Source organism: Denticeps clupeoides, unplaced genomic scaffold, assembly GCF_900700375.1.
Source record: "Denticeps clupeoides unplaced genomic scaffold, fDenClu1.1, whole genome shotgun sequence".
Taxonomy (NCBI): domain Eukaryota; kingdom Metazoa; phylum Chordata; class Actinopteri; order Clupeiformes; family Denticipitidae; genus Denticeps; species Denticeps clupeoides.
Window position 1 is genome coordinate 64,353 of NW_021630015.1, and position 14,553 is coordinate 78,905.

Below are 14,553 nucleotides of genomic sequence, written 5' to 3' on the forward strand. Positions count from 1 at the left end.
AGACATAAAGGACACGTTTTCTTGGTTTTTAGTGTGCTGTAGCGGTGAATTGTACATTCTGCTCATTCAGATATTCACAGTAGTAGACTTTTGAGCATCTGCTAGTAAAGCTCTATACATATTCCCTTTACCATTTCATAAAACCTGGATAGAAAAAGGATATGAACTTATTATTATGTCGATCGGGAAAGGCAACATCGTATTTTTGTGTTATGCCGGCCCGTAATGCAGAAGTATTCCTCAATCCACCAGCCCGGGTAAAATGGGAGGGTTGGTCTGCTGCGGCGACCCCTAACGGGAGAAGCCGAGGGGGGAAGAAGGAGATCTGAATTAACATGGTCTGTAAACAGAAGCAAATAAAATGAATCTGTGGGAAAGCAAGTCTTCTGGTATGAACTGAAGATTAATGTCTGTATATGAGACTACTTGAGAGAATAATAGAATTGTGTAATTATTTAAAACTATTTATCTCTGTAACCAAGCAAATATGCTCAAAAATACTTATGTGCAGAATATAAATCTAAATTTGATTTATTCGAGTTGTTTTACTTTGCAATATTGAGGTCTGTAGCAGTCGCAAAAGCATTTCACTGCATATCATACCGTGTATGACTATGTACGTGACCAAAAAAAAATAGAATTTTGGATGTCCAGTCATTTGTGGACGGTCCCATGTTCATGTACTTTACCTGACCATGAGAGACGGGCGCGGCTGTATTCTGACCCACAACGCACCTGGCAGTGTGTGTACGTGGCCTCGTTGAAGTGCAGGGCGAGTGACGTGGTGATGCAGGTGACAAGGCCGATCAGTGGCAGACACACCGTGGCCACAGCGAAGTGTGTGAACGGCAGGCGGATGAGATGCTTGTCCCGGTCCAGACTTCCGTAGGGTCCCTGCAGCATCCTGCTGCTGTCCATCCAGCTGCGATCACCCCCGCCCAAAAAGGTCAGAGGTCAGGGCCACATTCTGAACCAACTGGATTTTTCAGCCCGCGTGGAAGTGAAGGTCGGGTCCAGATTCAGAACCAACTGGATTTTCAGCCCGCGTGGAAGTAAAGGTCAGAGGTCAGGTCCACATTCAGATCCAACTGGATTTTTTCAGCCCGCGTGGAAGTGAAGGTCAGAGGTCAGGTCCACATTCAGAAGTATCTGGCTCTGGCCAATCAGAGCCGCCCGGTATTCCAGCCCGGTTTTCCAGCCCGTGTGGAAGTGTGGTCCAGGTCCACGCCCCGGCTTCAGCCCGTTCTTCTCTCCATCCCCGCAGCGGTGGTTCAGGATTGAGCGGGAACCCCGAGGGGCGTTAACTTATTCTAAACTCCACACACACTCTGTCAGCACTTCGGACAATTCATAAAACGCATATTTATATTCGGAACGCGGTCACTACGCCAGAAAAACCGGGCGGCTAACGCCAGTTAGCTACGATGCCGCTAACGCGTCGTGACGTCACCACGCAGTGACGTACGTGGTGACGCTAAGTGCGTCGCGTCGTCAGCGCGCTCGCTAAGAGGCTAGCTAACGGGTTAGCTCGCAGCTTGCGCAGTTGGACTCTCCTGCGCGCCTCGCCGGACCGCCGCACACCGGGCAGCGACACGCGTTCTGGCCGCCGGCTCGGGTCGCCGTTCACCTCGGGCCGCCTGCAGGAGCTCCGGTCGCCGCCGCATCGTTCCCGCCGGTGAGATCCGGCCCGAGCGGCGGCCGTTAGCATTAGCGGCTAGGCCGGGGCACAACGCGGCCTCTCCCGCCGGCTCGCCGCTTTAAACCGGGTCGCTTTCTGCTCCCCGCCAGGTGTCTCTCAGCCGCATGCAGGTCCCCTAGCGGGGCGACATGTTCAACAAGTCGTTTGGGTCGCCCTTCGGGGGTGGCGCTGGGGGCTTCGGGACGACGTCCACCTTCGGCCAGCAGAGTGAGTGGCCGCGACGGTCCGCACGTCGCACGGCGGCGGAGTTCGAGGTGTCGCCGGTGTCACAGATGTCGCTCTGTCGTCTTCTCTTGTAGATGCGGCCTTCGGGGCAGCTGGCGGCTTCGGCTCGTCCGCCTTCGGGGCGACAAATAACAGCGCGACCCTGTTCGGAGCCACGCAGAACAAGCCAGGTGGGTTTATATACGGGACGGGCCGGGTGGGTTTTTATACCGGAGTCTGTGGCGCCTTGAGGGTCCGCCTTGACCCCTGTCCTTGACCGCTGTTCCAGGTGGCCTGTTTGGCTCCAGCACCTTCAGCCAGCCGGTCACCTCGACTGCCACCAGCGGCTTCGGTTTCGGTGCTGCCAGCGGCACGTCCACCAGCCTTTTTGGAACCAGCAGCGCTCAAGGAGGCGGGCTGTTCTCCCAGCAGAGCAATGCGTTCGGCGCCAATAAACCTGCCGGCTTTGGCAGTAAGATCCTCAATATCATCTCCAGATGTTCTGATTTCCAATCAGGACAGTCTTCATATTCTCAACATCTGTCATTTCGTCTCGGACGAGGACTGTGGCATTGTGTGTGTGTGACTGTAATCTCTGTCCCACAGCCTTCGGAACCAGCACCAGCAGCGGTGGCTTGTTCGGCACGACCAACACGACCTCCAACCCGTTTGGGGGCACGTCTGGTTCTCTCTTCGGGGCGTCGACTTTCACCGCCACACAGCCGGGAACGACTATAAAATTTAACGTACGTATTAGGGCTGCACCATTTGGGGAAAAAGACATATTGCGATTATTGAGATCAATATTGCGATATGATAAAGGACACTTGCTTGTACATCAATGAAAAGTCGCATACTAATAGTGAAATGTTTAATTTCAAAGTGAAACATACAAACTACTTATAACAACCTGAAATGCCCAGTGCTTTCAAAATACAATATTCTACAAAATTAAACTATCACAAAAAATCTTTACATTACTGTCGAAGGCTAAACAACTGTTTTGATTATATTTGGCCATTATAAAATCCCGTATTATAGTTCTTACGTTTAACCAAAACCTTGTTTGGAGGCTGACTTGAACACAGGAATGCATAGCTTCACTAGCTTAGCTAAGGTTAAGATTTGTAAACTGAGGTGAATTTCTTTAGGAAACCTTCAAAGTTTGAGAAAAGGTAACTAAACAGCTAAGAACAGTCTAAATAGTTAATGCCTACGTTTAGCCAAAACGTTGTTTGGAGGCTGACTTGAACACACAAATGAATAGCTTCGCTAGCTTAGCCTAGCTTAGCTAAGGTTAAGACTTATAAAACGGCATTTTATAATGGGCAAATATATTCAAAACAATTGTCCATATGAAATGTAATCCCCCGAGATCTGGTTTGGAGCGTACAGCGGTTTGTACAGCCCCAAGCAGCACAAGAGTGAGGCATTTTTATGCACTTCTCTCCATAGACATGTATATGCTTCACGCCACTGCAGAGCCCAGAGACGTTGATGTACGATGCAGCTCGTCATACGACGTCTAACCCTATGTCTCCGAATCGAAAGTCATGTGACAAAAAACGTCACATCCGACTGAAGTGAGACCTCAGTCAGCTCGCAAACTTTGAGAGAATGGATCAGATATGTTGCCGATCCAATCCATGTACTAATCATTTAAATCGCAGCTTTTTGCGTTCATGTAATCGCACAGACTGACATCGCGATTGCGATTAGATTAATCGTGCAGCACTATGTATTTTACGCGAAGTTGAGACTGGGTAAAGAAACGGCAGCAGTAAATACGGTGTTTCCTTCAGCCCCCAACAGGAAATGACACGATGGTGAAGGGCGGGGTCACCACCAGCATCAACACGAAGCACCAGTGCATCACAGCCATGAAGGAATACGAGAACAAGTCTCTGGAGGTGAGCGCGCCGTCCTGCCGGGACCTTCCCGCCCGCTCCATCCGGTCGGAATAACGCCGCACTTCCTCTTCCTGCAGGAACTGCGGCTGGAGGACTACCAGGCGGGCAGGAAGGGCCCGTCCAACCCCATGGCGCCGGGCACCGGGGGCCTGTTCGGGACGGTGACCTCCGCCGCGCCCAGCACCGCCGGCGGCCTGTTCGGCCCGTCGGCCACCAACACCGGCTTCTCCTTCAACCAACCCAAGACCACGTTCGGAGCGAGTACGCCGCACCAGATCTCAGACGCTGCTCCGCGGTGGGTTGAAACGTGCTAACCGCTGCCGTGTCCGCTCCCGACAGGCACCGGGGCGTTCGGCGCCACCGGCGGCGGTCTGTTCGGCCAACCGGCCGCGAGCCTCTTCAAGCCGTTCGGCCAGCCCACCACCACCCAGAACTCGGGCTTCTCGTTCGGCAACACCAACACCGTGGGCCCGACGGCCACCAGCAACATCGTGAGTGTGTCGTGGCGTCGCGGTGGCGGCGGCGCGGACGGGCGCGGTTAACGCCTGTTCTCCTGTCCCGCAGAGCCTGTTCTGTAACCCGGCGGCGCCGCAGCCCGCCGGCCTGTTCGGCAGCGCGGCGAACACCAGCGCCGCCACGGGCTTCGGCGCGGGAACCGGCCTCTTCGGGCAGCCCACCGGCTTCGGCGCCGTCGGCACGCCGGTAACTGCCCGCGGCTCCTGAGCCCCGCCTTCCTGGGCGCCGTGTTTTATGCCCTGAACATCCGTTCTCATGTTCCAGAACCTGTTCGGCACCAAGTCTGCCGGCTTCGGCGGCACCACCACCACCAGCGCCCCTTCCTTCGGCACCGGCGGCGGCCTCTTCGGGACTAAACCCACCCTGACGCTGGGCACCAACGCCAACGCCGCCGGTTTTGGTGAGTGGGCGTGTCCTCTCGTGCCCGAGGTTCCGTACAGCTGCTGCTTCAACCCGATTTGTGCCGGATGTGTTTTCTAGGTTTTGGCGCCAACACCGCCGGTGGGAGCCTGTTTAACAAAACCGCCACGCCCCTGGGTGCCGGCCTGAACACCGGATTTGGAACAGGTGGGCGTGTCTGGAACCGCCGGCTTTAAAACGGCCTCGTTGGTTCTTTTTGGCCCGTTGCGAATTGTCTGTGGCTTTTCAGCAGTGGGCGCCGCTCAGCCGTCCATCTTCAGCAACAACCACAACAAGCTGGGCTCCGCCCTCGGCACCGCCGGGGCGTTCGGCACCTCCGGGTTCAACGCCGGAGCCAGCACCCTGGGCTTCGGCGCGCCCGCCCAGCCGGTCGGTGAGTGTCTGGCCGCCTCGCTGCTTGTAGATGGTCGTGTTTTAGTGTCGGCCTTCGTTGATACGTGTGTGTGTGTGTGTGTGTGTGTGTGTGTGTGTGTGTGTGTTTTCAGCCCTGACTGACCCCAGCGCGACAGCAAGCCAGCATGCAGCCCTGCAGCAGCAGATCACCGCGCTCACGTACTCCCCGTACGGTGACTCCCCGCTCTTCAGGAACCCGCTGTCAGACCCCAAGAAGAAGGAGGAGGTGGGTGTTACAGACGTGACCGTGTACTTCTAAAAAACGCACAACTACTTACTTTTACCTGAGGACATTTGGGCCAGCGGTTAAGGAAGCGGCCCCGTAATCAGAAGGTTGCCGGTTCAAATCCCGATCCGCCAAGGTGCCACTGAGCAAAGCACCGTCCCCACACACTGCTCCCCGGGCGCCTGTCATGGCCGCCCACTGCTCACTCAGGGTGATGGTTAAATGCAGAGGACACGTTTGCTTCACTTAATGTCAGATTCAACCGTCTCTGGAGCTAAAACTGGAGGTTACAGGAAGAATCCACAATCAGTTCTTCAAATCAACGCTAAGCGTTGATGTTTTTTTTTTTTTTTTAAACGTTATCGTTTAGTTTAATATATAAGTTCTTACCCACATAACTTGTATTTAGTCTATTAATTACAAGTCGGTCTTTAAGTTAGTAGTATTATTATTATTATTACTTTCCAGAATTAAGACAATTGTTTGTCTGATTAAATCACTTGTAAAAATGAGAGATTACAACCCTGCAGTGTTGTACTGTAATTTTGTGGATGTAAGTGTTGTAATTGTGGAGTAAGGCTCCAGGTTTAGCTCCTCCCACCTCTGGTTGTTTGCTGTTTCAGTCGGTGTGATTTAATTTTTTTTTTTTATTTAAGCGCCTGAAGCCAACCAATCCAGCGGCACAGAAGGCTCTGACCACACCCACCCACTACAAACTGACGCCCCGCCCAGCCACTCGGGTGCGACCCAAAGCCCTGACCCCCTCGGGCTCGTCCAAGGCGCAGCTCTTCGACGGCCTGGATGACGACGAGCCTTCGCTTGCCAACGGGGCGTTCATGCCCAGGTGGCCACGCCCGTTTACCTTGTACACTGAACGTGAGCCCTGATGAGGACTCGTGCGATGCTCACGACGGCGTTCTGTTGCAGGAAGAGCATCAAGAAGCTCGTGCTGAAGAATCTGAATGGCAGCAGCCTGTTCAACAGTCCCACCAACAGGGACACTGACGACCTGTCCTCCCCCTCCGAGTACCCGCCCAATGGCCTGAGGTCAGTGGGCGTGGCCCTGTGTGGCGACCAGTCGCGTGGTTACTATGATGGTCGACGTATCGCCTTCTTTTTCAGCCGCACCGACGATGAAGAGGTGAGGGAGGCGGAGCTGGAGGATGACCCTGAGGTCAGTAAGTTCTACACCAATCCCATCGCCAAGCCGGTCCCTCACAACCACCCCAGTCCTGCCCTCCAGGACACCATCTACGAGCTGAACCCACGCAGGGCGGCAGCAGCAATGAGCAGCGGCAGCCACAATGGCCTGGAGGCCAGCAGCGAGGACATCTCCTTGGGGGAGGACTCGGTCCAGGAGGAACGTGACGAGGAGCTGCACGATCCGCGGCCCCCGCATCCCGCTGGTGAGGAGATGTCCGTTTCTGTCGTCTTCACTAATGGCCACAGCCTCTGAAACTGTCCACCCGTTGCTTTGCAGGCGTGGTCCTCTCTCGAGTGGGTTACTACACCATCCCGTCCATGGAGGAGCTGGCCACCATGATCAGCGAGAATGGAGAGTGTGTTGTGGACAACTTCACCATCGGCCGCAGGGGTACAGATCCCGTCCTGTTCGTAAACCCCAGCTGGACGTCTCCACCGTTACATGTTGGTTTGTTCCGTGTTCCTGGTTACAGGTTACGGCTCCGTCTTCTTCCCCGGCCAGATCAATCTGACCAACATCAACCTGGATGAAATAGTCCACTTTCGCCGGAAGGAAGTCATCGTTTACCCCGATGACAAGTCCAAACCGCCGGAGGGACAGGGTCTCAACAGGTAGTCCGCTTTTAAACAGCGGTCATCTTCGCTTATCGCTTTCATCCGACCTCGATCTCCTTCCAGGCGTGCCGAGGTGACCCTGGACGGGGTGTGGCCCAACGACAAGACCACCTGTTCCCTGATCAAGAGCCCCCAGCGCCTGGCGGACATGAACTACGAGGCTCGTCTGGAGCGAGCGTCCCGCAAGCAGGGCGCCCGCTTCCTGGAGTACCGCCCCGAGACCGGATCCTGGGTCTTCCAGGTACCTGGCCGGAACCGGCCCGCTCGGAACCGCGCGGTCACCTGGAGCCACGCTTATCGTCCCCTCTGTCCTCGTCTCAGGTGGCCCACTTCTCAAAGTACGGGCTGAAGGACTCCGACGAGGAGGACGACGTCCCTCCGGCCAAGACGGACGCCAAGAAGCTGAAGACCGCGCCCCCCCTGGCGGCGGGCCTGCAGCCACCTCTGACCTCCGAGCAGCAGCCGCCGCCCCAGGCCCAGGTAGATGGAGCGAGCCTGAACCTTCGACACCACCTCCATGTCCCCCCATGTCCCCCAGCCCCTCGTCTGCGGTGGGTGGGTCACAAGACCTGCTGGAGATGGCGAGATGCCACCAATGATTATTTTACTAGATAAATGATGGCTGTTTTCCAATATTTAGTGAGCATAAATGATACTTTTAACTTTGTGATAAAGGAGCGTATGAAACAGTATAATATTTCCATGAACCGTGACTTTCAGTGTATGAGATCTTTGCCATAATCTGTTTTTGAGAAGCTGTTAGAAATGTCTGGAAATGGGGTTTATAAAATACTTTTTTTTTTAATGAATCTACAATTTTGTGTGTTGGTGCAGAATAATAAAAGGTGAATTTATGTCTCCTTGTGTGTCTTTTGAAGCTTCTAATGGTTCTGGAGAACATTTCAGACCTGTGTTGACCGTGTGTGTGTGTGTGTGTGTGTGTGTGACGTAGAGCACGGCAGTGCTGGACACCCTGAGCCGTGTGCTGGAGGTGGACAGTGACATGGCGGACATTACCCAGGAGCCCCCGGTGGACAGTATTCTGGGTGAGGAGGAGGTGGATTTAGATGGTTCTGTGGAGCACCACACCCATCCCCAACCCATGTCTGCGTCTTGCCAGATCGCCTCCTCGCTGGGCATCAACCCGCATGCGCTGCAGGTAATGCGTGTTGCTGAGGACGGTTTCTCCGTGGTTCTCCTTCCCTGGTTTTTTTTAGCATGTTGCTGCTCCCGCTGTGCGTAGATCATGAAGGCGTCCCTGTTCATGGAGGACGATGACCTAGACCCATTTCAGGAGCACGTAGAGGATCAGGCGGTCCTGGACGTCTCCTTTGCCCGCAGATACCAACCTGTCGCCCAAACCAAAGGTGAGCAAGACCTTCCGTTCTGTTGGAAGGCGAAGATGCGGAACTTCTCCTCATGGTTCTCTCCCCGCTTCTGTCCCCCACAGTTGGTGGCCTCTTGCAGACCAGGCTTGGACCTCCTTCAGGTGGTCTCTTCTCACACCTCCCGGAGGTCCCGTTTGGCACTTTACCACAGAAGCTCGGTAAACCTGCCGGCATGACCCCGTTGGAGTCGTCGTGGCCGACGTTAGGCCCCTCCTTCCTTCCGCCCGCCCCCGTTCCCGAGGTCACCCTGCGCACGGTGGGGACGCGCCGCCTGGGCGGTCCCGTCCCGCGGGACAGCTCTGTGACGCTGGGGAGAGGGCGGCTGCTGATGGACGCTGCTCTGTTTGCTGGGCGGTCCTTCCGTGTGGGCTGGGGTCCCAAGTGGGTGCTGGCGCACTGCGGGGACGCGGTCAGCGGCCCACCAGAGGACACTGTCTCGGCGAGGGACCTGCAGCTGGATTCGTACGGCTTCCTGCCCAAACCCCCCATGAGCAGATGGTGAGTCCCGGCACCCCAACGGAACACGAAATGACACTGACGGGTACATGGTGTTTCACGCTCCTCCTGTCCCTCAGCACCACAGAGAGCCCCTTCAAGGTCCACCTGGAGCAGATCCGGGGTCTGGAGCAGGCCCAGGAGGAGGAGGAGCGGCAGCCCCTGGAGATCCAGCTGAGGAACAGTAACATCAGTGTGGACCATCCCTGCCCCTTCATCCAGCCCCGCCCCGGGGTGCAGGCCCTGCACCAGTATGCCCAGTGGATCGTCCAGCTGGACAAAGTCTCTGGGGCTTCTGATGGTGAGACGTCTTCAGGTTGTCTCCTGTCTTGCGCACCTCCGGTTTCTCACGTCGATCTGTCTCCACTGTCTTCAGCCCTGCTTGGCCACTGGAGGGCGGTGTGGACTCTGTGCGAAGCTCTGTGGGGACGCCTGTGCGAAGGCGCCGAGGACAAAGAGGACCATGACTTTGAGGGCGGAGCTCCGTACCAACAGCAGCTGGACCGCAGAAGAAGCTTCTCGGCCTGGTTGGCCAGCGGCGCGTGCGCGCGCATCCAGGAGGAGGCGGGGCCGGCGAGCCAGCGCAGCGTCCCTGAGGACGTCTTCAGCTACCTGACCGCACACCGCATCAGCCACGCCTGCAGACTCGCCCAGAAAAATGGTGGGTTACACCGACGGGGTAGTGATGTGAGGCATGAGCAGGACACTTAACCCTGAGTGTCTCCAGGGGGGACTGTCCCTGTAACTACTGACTGTAAGTCGCTCTGGATAAGGACGTCTGGTAAATACTGTGTGTGTGTGTGTGTGTGTGTAGGAGATCACCGGTTGGCGCTCCTGCTCTCCCAGGCTGTGGGATCTCAGCACGGTCGGGATCTGCTGGCGCTGCAGTTGGCCGACTGGCAGCGCTTGGACTCGGACTCCTTCGTCTCCGAGGACCGTCTCCGCGTGTTCGCTCTGCTGGCCGGGAAGGCGGTGGGTCCCGCACGTCTCCGCCTCAGTCTCGTTACCGCGGCCGGTGAACTGTGATAAGTGAGCTGTGTGTGTGTGTAGGTGTGGCAGGCCACGGACTCCTGCGTGAGCGTCTGCTCTCAGCTGGACTGGCAGCGCTGTGTGGGCGTCCACCTGTGGTACCTGCTGCCCCCCACGGCCTCGGTGGCCGACGCCCTGGCCAAATACGAGCTGGCCTTCCAGGTGGGTTCAAATTCATCTCGTAATCCAGGTGGACTCTTCTCAGGTCAGAGTAGTGCATCTCACCGCCATATTTAGAACATCGGTTTGAAGGTCCTCCCGGGGTCTTCAAGAGGGACTGACGTCGGTTGTGTAGAAAACCGGATAACCGCGGTGGTTTGAGGGTCCTCCCGGGGTCTTCAGGAGGGACTGACGTCGGTTGTGTAGAAAACCGGATAACCGCGGTGGTTTGAGGGTCCTCTCGGGGTCTTCAGGAGGGACTGACGTCGGTTGTGTAGAAAACCGGATAACCGCGGCGGTTTGAGGGTCCTCCCGGGGTCTTCAAGAGGGACTGACGTCGGTTGTGTAGAAAACCGGATAACCGCGGTGGTTTGAGGGTCCTCCCGGGGTCTTCAGGAGGGACTGACGTCGGTCGTGTAGAAAACCGGATAACCGCGGTGGTTTGAGGGTCCTCCCGGGGTCTTCAAGAGGGACTGACGTCGGTTGTGTAGAAAACCGGATAACCGCGGTGGTTTGAGGGTCCTCCCGGGGTCTTCAAGAGGGACTGACGTCGGTTGTGTAGAAAACCGGATAACCGCGGTGGTTTGAGGGTCCTCCCGGGGTCTTCAGGAGGGACTGACGTCGGTCGTGTAGAAAACCGGATAACCGCGGCGGTTTGAGGGTCCTCCCGGGGTCTTCAAGAGGGACTGACGTCGGTCGTGTAGAAAACCGGATAACCGCGGCGGTTTGAAGGTCCTCCCGGGGTCTTCAAGAGGGACTGACGTCGGTCGTGTAGAAAACCGGATAACCGCGGTGGTTTGAGGGTCCTCCCGGGGTCTTCAGGAGGGACTGACGTCGGTCGTGTAGAAAACCGGATAACCGCGGTGGTTTGAGGGTCCTCCCGGGGTCTTCAAGAGGGACTGACGTCGGTTGTGTAGAAAACCGGATAACCGCGGTGGTTTGAGGGTCCTCCCGGGGTCTTCAGGAGGGACTGACGTCGGTCGTGTAGAAAACCGGAGAACCGCGGCGGTTTGAAGGTCCTCCCGGGGTCTTCAAGAGGGACTGACGTCGGTCGTGTAGAAAACCGGATAACCGCGGCGGTTTGAGGGTCCTCCCGGGGTCTTCAGGAGGGACTGACGTCGGTCGTGTAGAAAACCGGATAACCGCGGCGGTTTGAGGGTCTTCTCGGGGTCTTCAGGAGGGACTCTGACGTCGGTCGTGTAGAAGACCGGATAACCGCGGCGGTTTGAAGGTCTTCTCGGGGTCTTCAGGAGGGACTCTGACGTCGGTCGTGTAGAAGACCGGATAACCGCGGCGGTTTGAAGGTCTTCAGGAGGGACTCTGACCTCGTCCCCTGTCTCCTGGCGTAGGGCTCGGCGGACGGGCAGAAGTACGCCTGCGCTCCGCGGCCCCCGTACCTGGACCAGTGTGGCGTGGAGGAGGAGCCGGTGGAGGCGGAGCCTGGCAGGCCTCTGTACGACGCCTGCTTTCACCTGCTGAAGCTCTACAGCGACAGGTCTGTCACAGCCCGAACCCCGCCCGCCGAACCCCGCCCGCCGAACCCCGCCCGCCGAACCCCGCCCGAACCCCTGAACGTCCTCTTGTCTCCGCCGCAGGCGCTACAGCCTGCAGGACCTGCTGGACCCGGCCGCCGTCACCCCGCGGCGCCTGGACTACCGGCTCGGCTGGCACCTGTGGAACGTCCTGCAGGCGCTGGGCTACGTCCACCTGTCCCCCCGGCGCCAGGGCCTGCTGCACAGCAGCTACGCCGCCCAGCTGGAGAGCGCGGGCCTGTGGGAGATGGCCGTGTTCGTGCTGCTGCACATCCCGGACCACCGGTACGTCCTGGCCCACCGGCGTGCCGCATGCGGTCGGTGTGCGGGTACGACGTAACGTGTGTGTGTGTGTGTGTGTGTGTGTGTGTGTGTGTGTGTGTAGGCAGCGTGAGCGTGCAGTACGTGAGATGTTGACCCTCCACTGCCCTCTGGAGGACACGGAGAGGTCGGTACAGAAGGAGCGATTTCTCACAGACGACCTTCACGTGCCACTGCGGTGGATTCACGAGGCCAAAGCCCTGCGAGCGCGTCGCCACGGCAACCACCACCGCCACGCCGTACACCTGTACCGGGCCGGACACTGGAACCAGTGTCACCGCCTGCTCATCCAGCACCTGGCGTCAGGTACCCCACGCACGCGCCATGACCCCCGTCCCATCACCGTCTCACCCCCGTCCCTACAGTCACCTTCATCCACACACACACACCCACACACACGCACCATGACCCCCGTCCCATCACCGTCTCACCCCCGTCCCTACAGTCACCTTCATCCACCCTCACACATACACACACACACGCACCATGACCCCCGTCCCTTCACCGTCTCACCCCCGTCCCTACAGTCACCTTCATACACACACACCATGACCCCCGTCCCTTCACCGTCCCCCCCCCGTCCCTACAGTCACCTTCATACACACACACACACACACACACACACACCATGACCCCCGTCCCTACACCGTCTCACCCCCGTCCCTACACCGTCTCACCCCCGTCCCTACAGTCACCTTCATACACACACACACACCATGACCCCCGTCCCTTCACTGTCTCACCCCCGTCCCTACAGTCACCTTCATCCACACACACACCAATACCGCCGTCCCATCGCAGTCAACTGTGATCTGAACCTTTGTGGTCCTCTGGTTTAGAGGTGTGTGTGTGTGTGTGTGTGTGTGTGTGTGTGTGTGTGTGTATGGCTTCTCTCACTCTCACCTTTGCTTTTGTTACCCAGACTGCATAATCAACGATCACCATGACGACCTGCTGGAGTTTCTGTCCGGCCTGGCCGCGCCCGACCGCTGTTCCCACATCCAGGACTGGGACGTGTCTGGCCGGGTCTTCCTGGACTACATCCACGTCATCCGAACCCTGCGGGACATACAGCAGGTGGTGCAGTGTGTGTGTGTGTGTGAGTGAGTGAGTGAGACTGACGGACTGTGTGTCCCTGTAGACGGAGAGTCCAGGTTATGAGCTGGAGCGGCTGCACACCGAGGTGACGTCTCTGTGCAGCAGAGTCCAGCTTCTCCCCTGCCGCACCGCGAAGGACCGTCTCGCCCAATCAGGTGAGGACAGACGCGAGGCTGGACTGTGACTGGGTCCCTCCAGAGGAGACGCTGTGGTCTTCTGGACCTTCTCTCATGCTGCTGCCGTTTCTCCTCTGTATTCCAGAGATGGCCAAGCGCGTGGCCAACATCCTGCGGGCGGTGCTGACGCTGCAGCAGGGCGGCGACGGCTCGGAGCCCCTCCCCATTCCGCTGTGCCACCTGGCGCCCCACATCGGGCGGCTGCCCATGCCGGAGGACTACGCCCTGGAGGAGCTGCGCGGCCTCACGCAGTCGTACCTCCGGGAGCTCATCATCACCCAGTGAACTTGCCACGCCTCGGCCACGCCCTGCGGGGCTCGGCCACGCCCCCTGCGGAGGACCGGCGCGAGTGCGCCGCTTTAATGCATTCCCGTGTGTGAGCATGTGTGGCTGCAGAAGAGAGCGAGGGCGGGGCTTCATTCTCCCCAGATATATTTTTTGTACACAGAAAAGGCTAACGTGTGTGTGTGTGTGTGTGTGTGTGTGTGTGTGAGAGAGAGAGACACCCGTGCAGGTCCAGACCTCCTGCTGGAATTATTATAATGATGTATGTGAGGAATTTCTATTTTTGTAGAATCTTCCTGGTTTTTGTTTCGTATGAGCGTGTTTAAATGCTGGTTGTTTCGCTGCATGGTGCTTTTTGACGTTTTAAACCGTGAATAAAAATGACTTGTCCTCATTAATCATCTATTATTTTTTCCGTGTGACTTCAGATGTCCAGTTAAGTTTAAGATGGATTTTTGAAATCATGAATTGTTCTTGAATAGTAACTTGATTTAAGATTTCTTATTAAAATTGATATGGCTTGACTCTCTTCTGCCTTTTTCTGGACCTCATCTACATGAAGATGTGAGAACGTGGCAGAACACAGTCTGCGGTGTAGACTACCATGATGTGGTGGAGCATTATCATCCATGTACAGAAAGTTGGGGGATGATGATGGGTTCTAAGACCGTGCAGTAACTGTACAATAACCACATCTGTTTTACACTGGTGATGTCCACACTTCCTCCACCAATGGAAACCCTGGGGACCTTGTTGCTCACTAAACAACTAAAGTGAAGTGATTGTCACATGCACAGTGAAATTTGTCCTCTGTATTTGACCATCACCCTGAGTGAGCAGTGGGCAGCCATGACAGGCGCTCAGTGCACCTCGGCGGGTCGGGA

At 56.8% G+C, this 14,553-nt stretch overlaps 2 protein-coding genes across 4 annotated transcripts in view; one reads left to right on the forward strand and one right to left on the reverse strand.

Annotated features, from left to right (window-relative positions):
• Window positions 1-1,523, reverse strand: part of pgap2 (post-GPI attachment to proteins 2) — a 4,182-nt gene extending 2,659 nt beyond the window's left edge. Inside the window, exon 1 of the mRNA XM_028967698.1 lies at window positions 736-1,523. Coding sequence (XP_028823531.1) covers window positions 736-918 — 183 coding nt within the window. The 5' untranslated portion in view covers window positions 919-1,523. The remainder of the gene's footprint in view (window positions 1-735) is intronic.
• Window positions 1,479-14,067, forward strand: nup98 (nucleoporin 98 and 96 precursor). 3 transcript variants are annotated; one of them, XM_028967690.1, is made up of 33 exons: window positions 1,479-1,675; window positions 1,789-1,906; window positions 1,999-2,094; window positions 2,193-2,375; window positions 2,510-2,649; window positions 3,706-3,813; window positions 3,891-4,074; window positions 4,153-4,304; window positions 4,378-4,515; window positions 4,594-4,729; window positions 4,810-4,896; window positions 4,979-5,122; window positions 5,235-5,368; window positions 6,025-6,212; window positions 6,296-6,415; window positions 6,491-6,774; window positions 6,849-6,962; window positions 7,045-7,183; window positions 7,250-7,427; window positions 7,508-7,666; window positions 8,139-8,345; window positions 8,430-8,553; window positions 8,637-9,072; window positions 9,150-9,370; window positions 9,446-9,730; window positions 9,884-10,041; window positions 10,120-10,260; window positions 11,607-11,752; window positions 11,853-12,074; window positions 12,175-12,416; window positions 13,033-13,187; window positions 13,252-13,363; window positions 13,470-14,067. In XM_028967690.1, exons 2-33 carry the CDS (start codon window positions 1,828-1,830, stop codon window positions 13,667-13,669), a joined length of 5,412 nt encoding a protein of 1,803 aa, XP_028823523.1. In that variant the 5' UTR covers window positions 1,479-1,675; window positions 1,789-1,827; the 3' UTR covers window positions 13,670-14,067. The 3 variants fall into 3 exon arrangements, with proteins under 3 accessions (XP_028823523.1, XP_028823524.1, XP_028823525.1); XM_028967691.1 differs by having other exon boundaries at window positions 4,982-5,122; XM_028967692.1 differs by having other exon boundaries at window positions 4,612-4,729.
• The last annotated feature ends 486 nt before the right edge of the window (window positions 14,068-14,553 follow it).

Bases quoted from the DNA above. Each gene is read 5' to 3' on its own strand.
- nup98 (XM_028967690.1), top strand. From the start codon at position 1,828: ATGTTCAACAAGTCGTTTGGGTCGCCCTTCGGGGGTGGCGCTGGGGGC. The intron at 1,907-1,998 runs GTGAGTGGCCGC...CTTCTCTTGTAG, and splicing joins GTCCACCTTCGGCCAGCAGA to ATGCGGCCTTCGGGGCAGCT. The intron at 11,753-11,852 runs GTCTGTCACAGC...TCTCCGCCGCAG, and splicing joins CTGAAGCTCTACAGCGACAG to GCGCTACAGCCTGCAGGACC.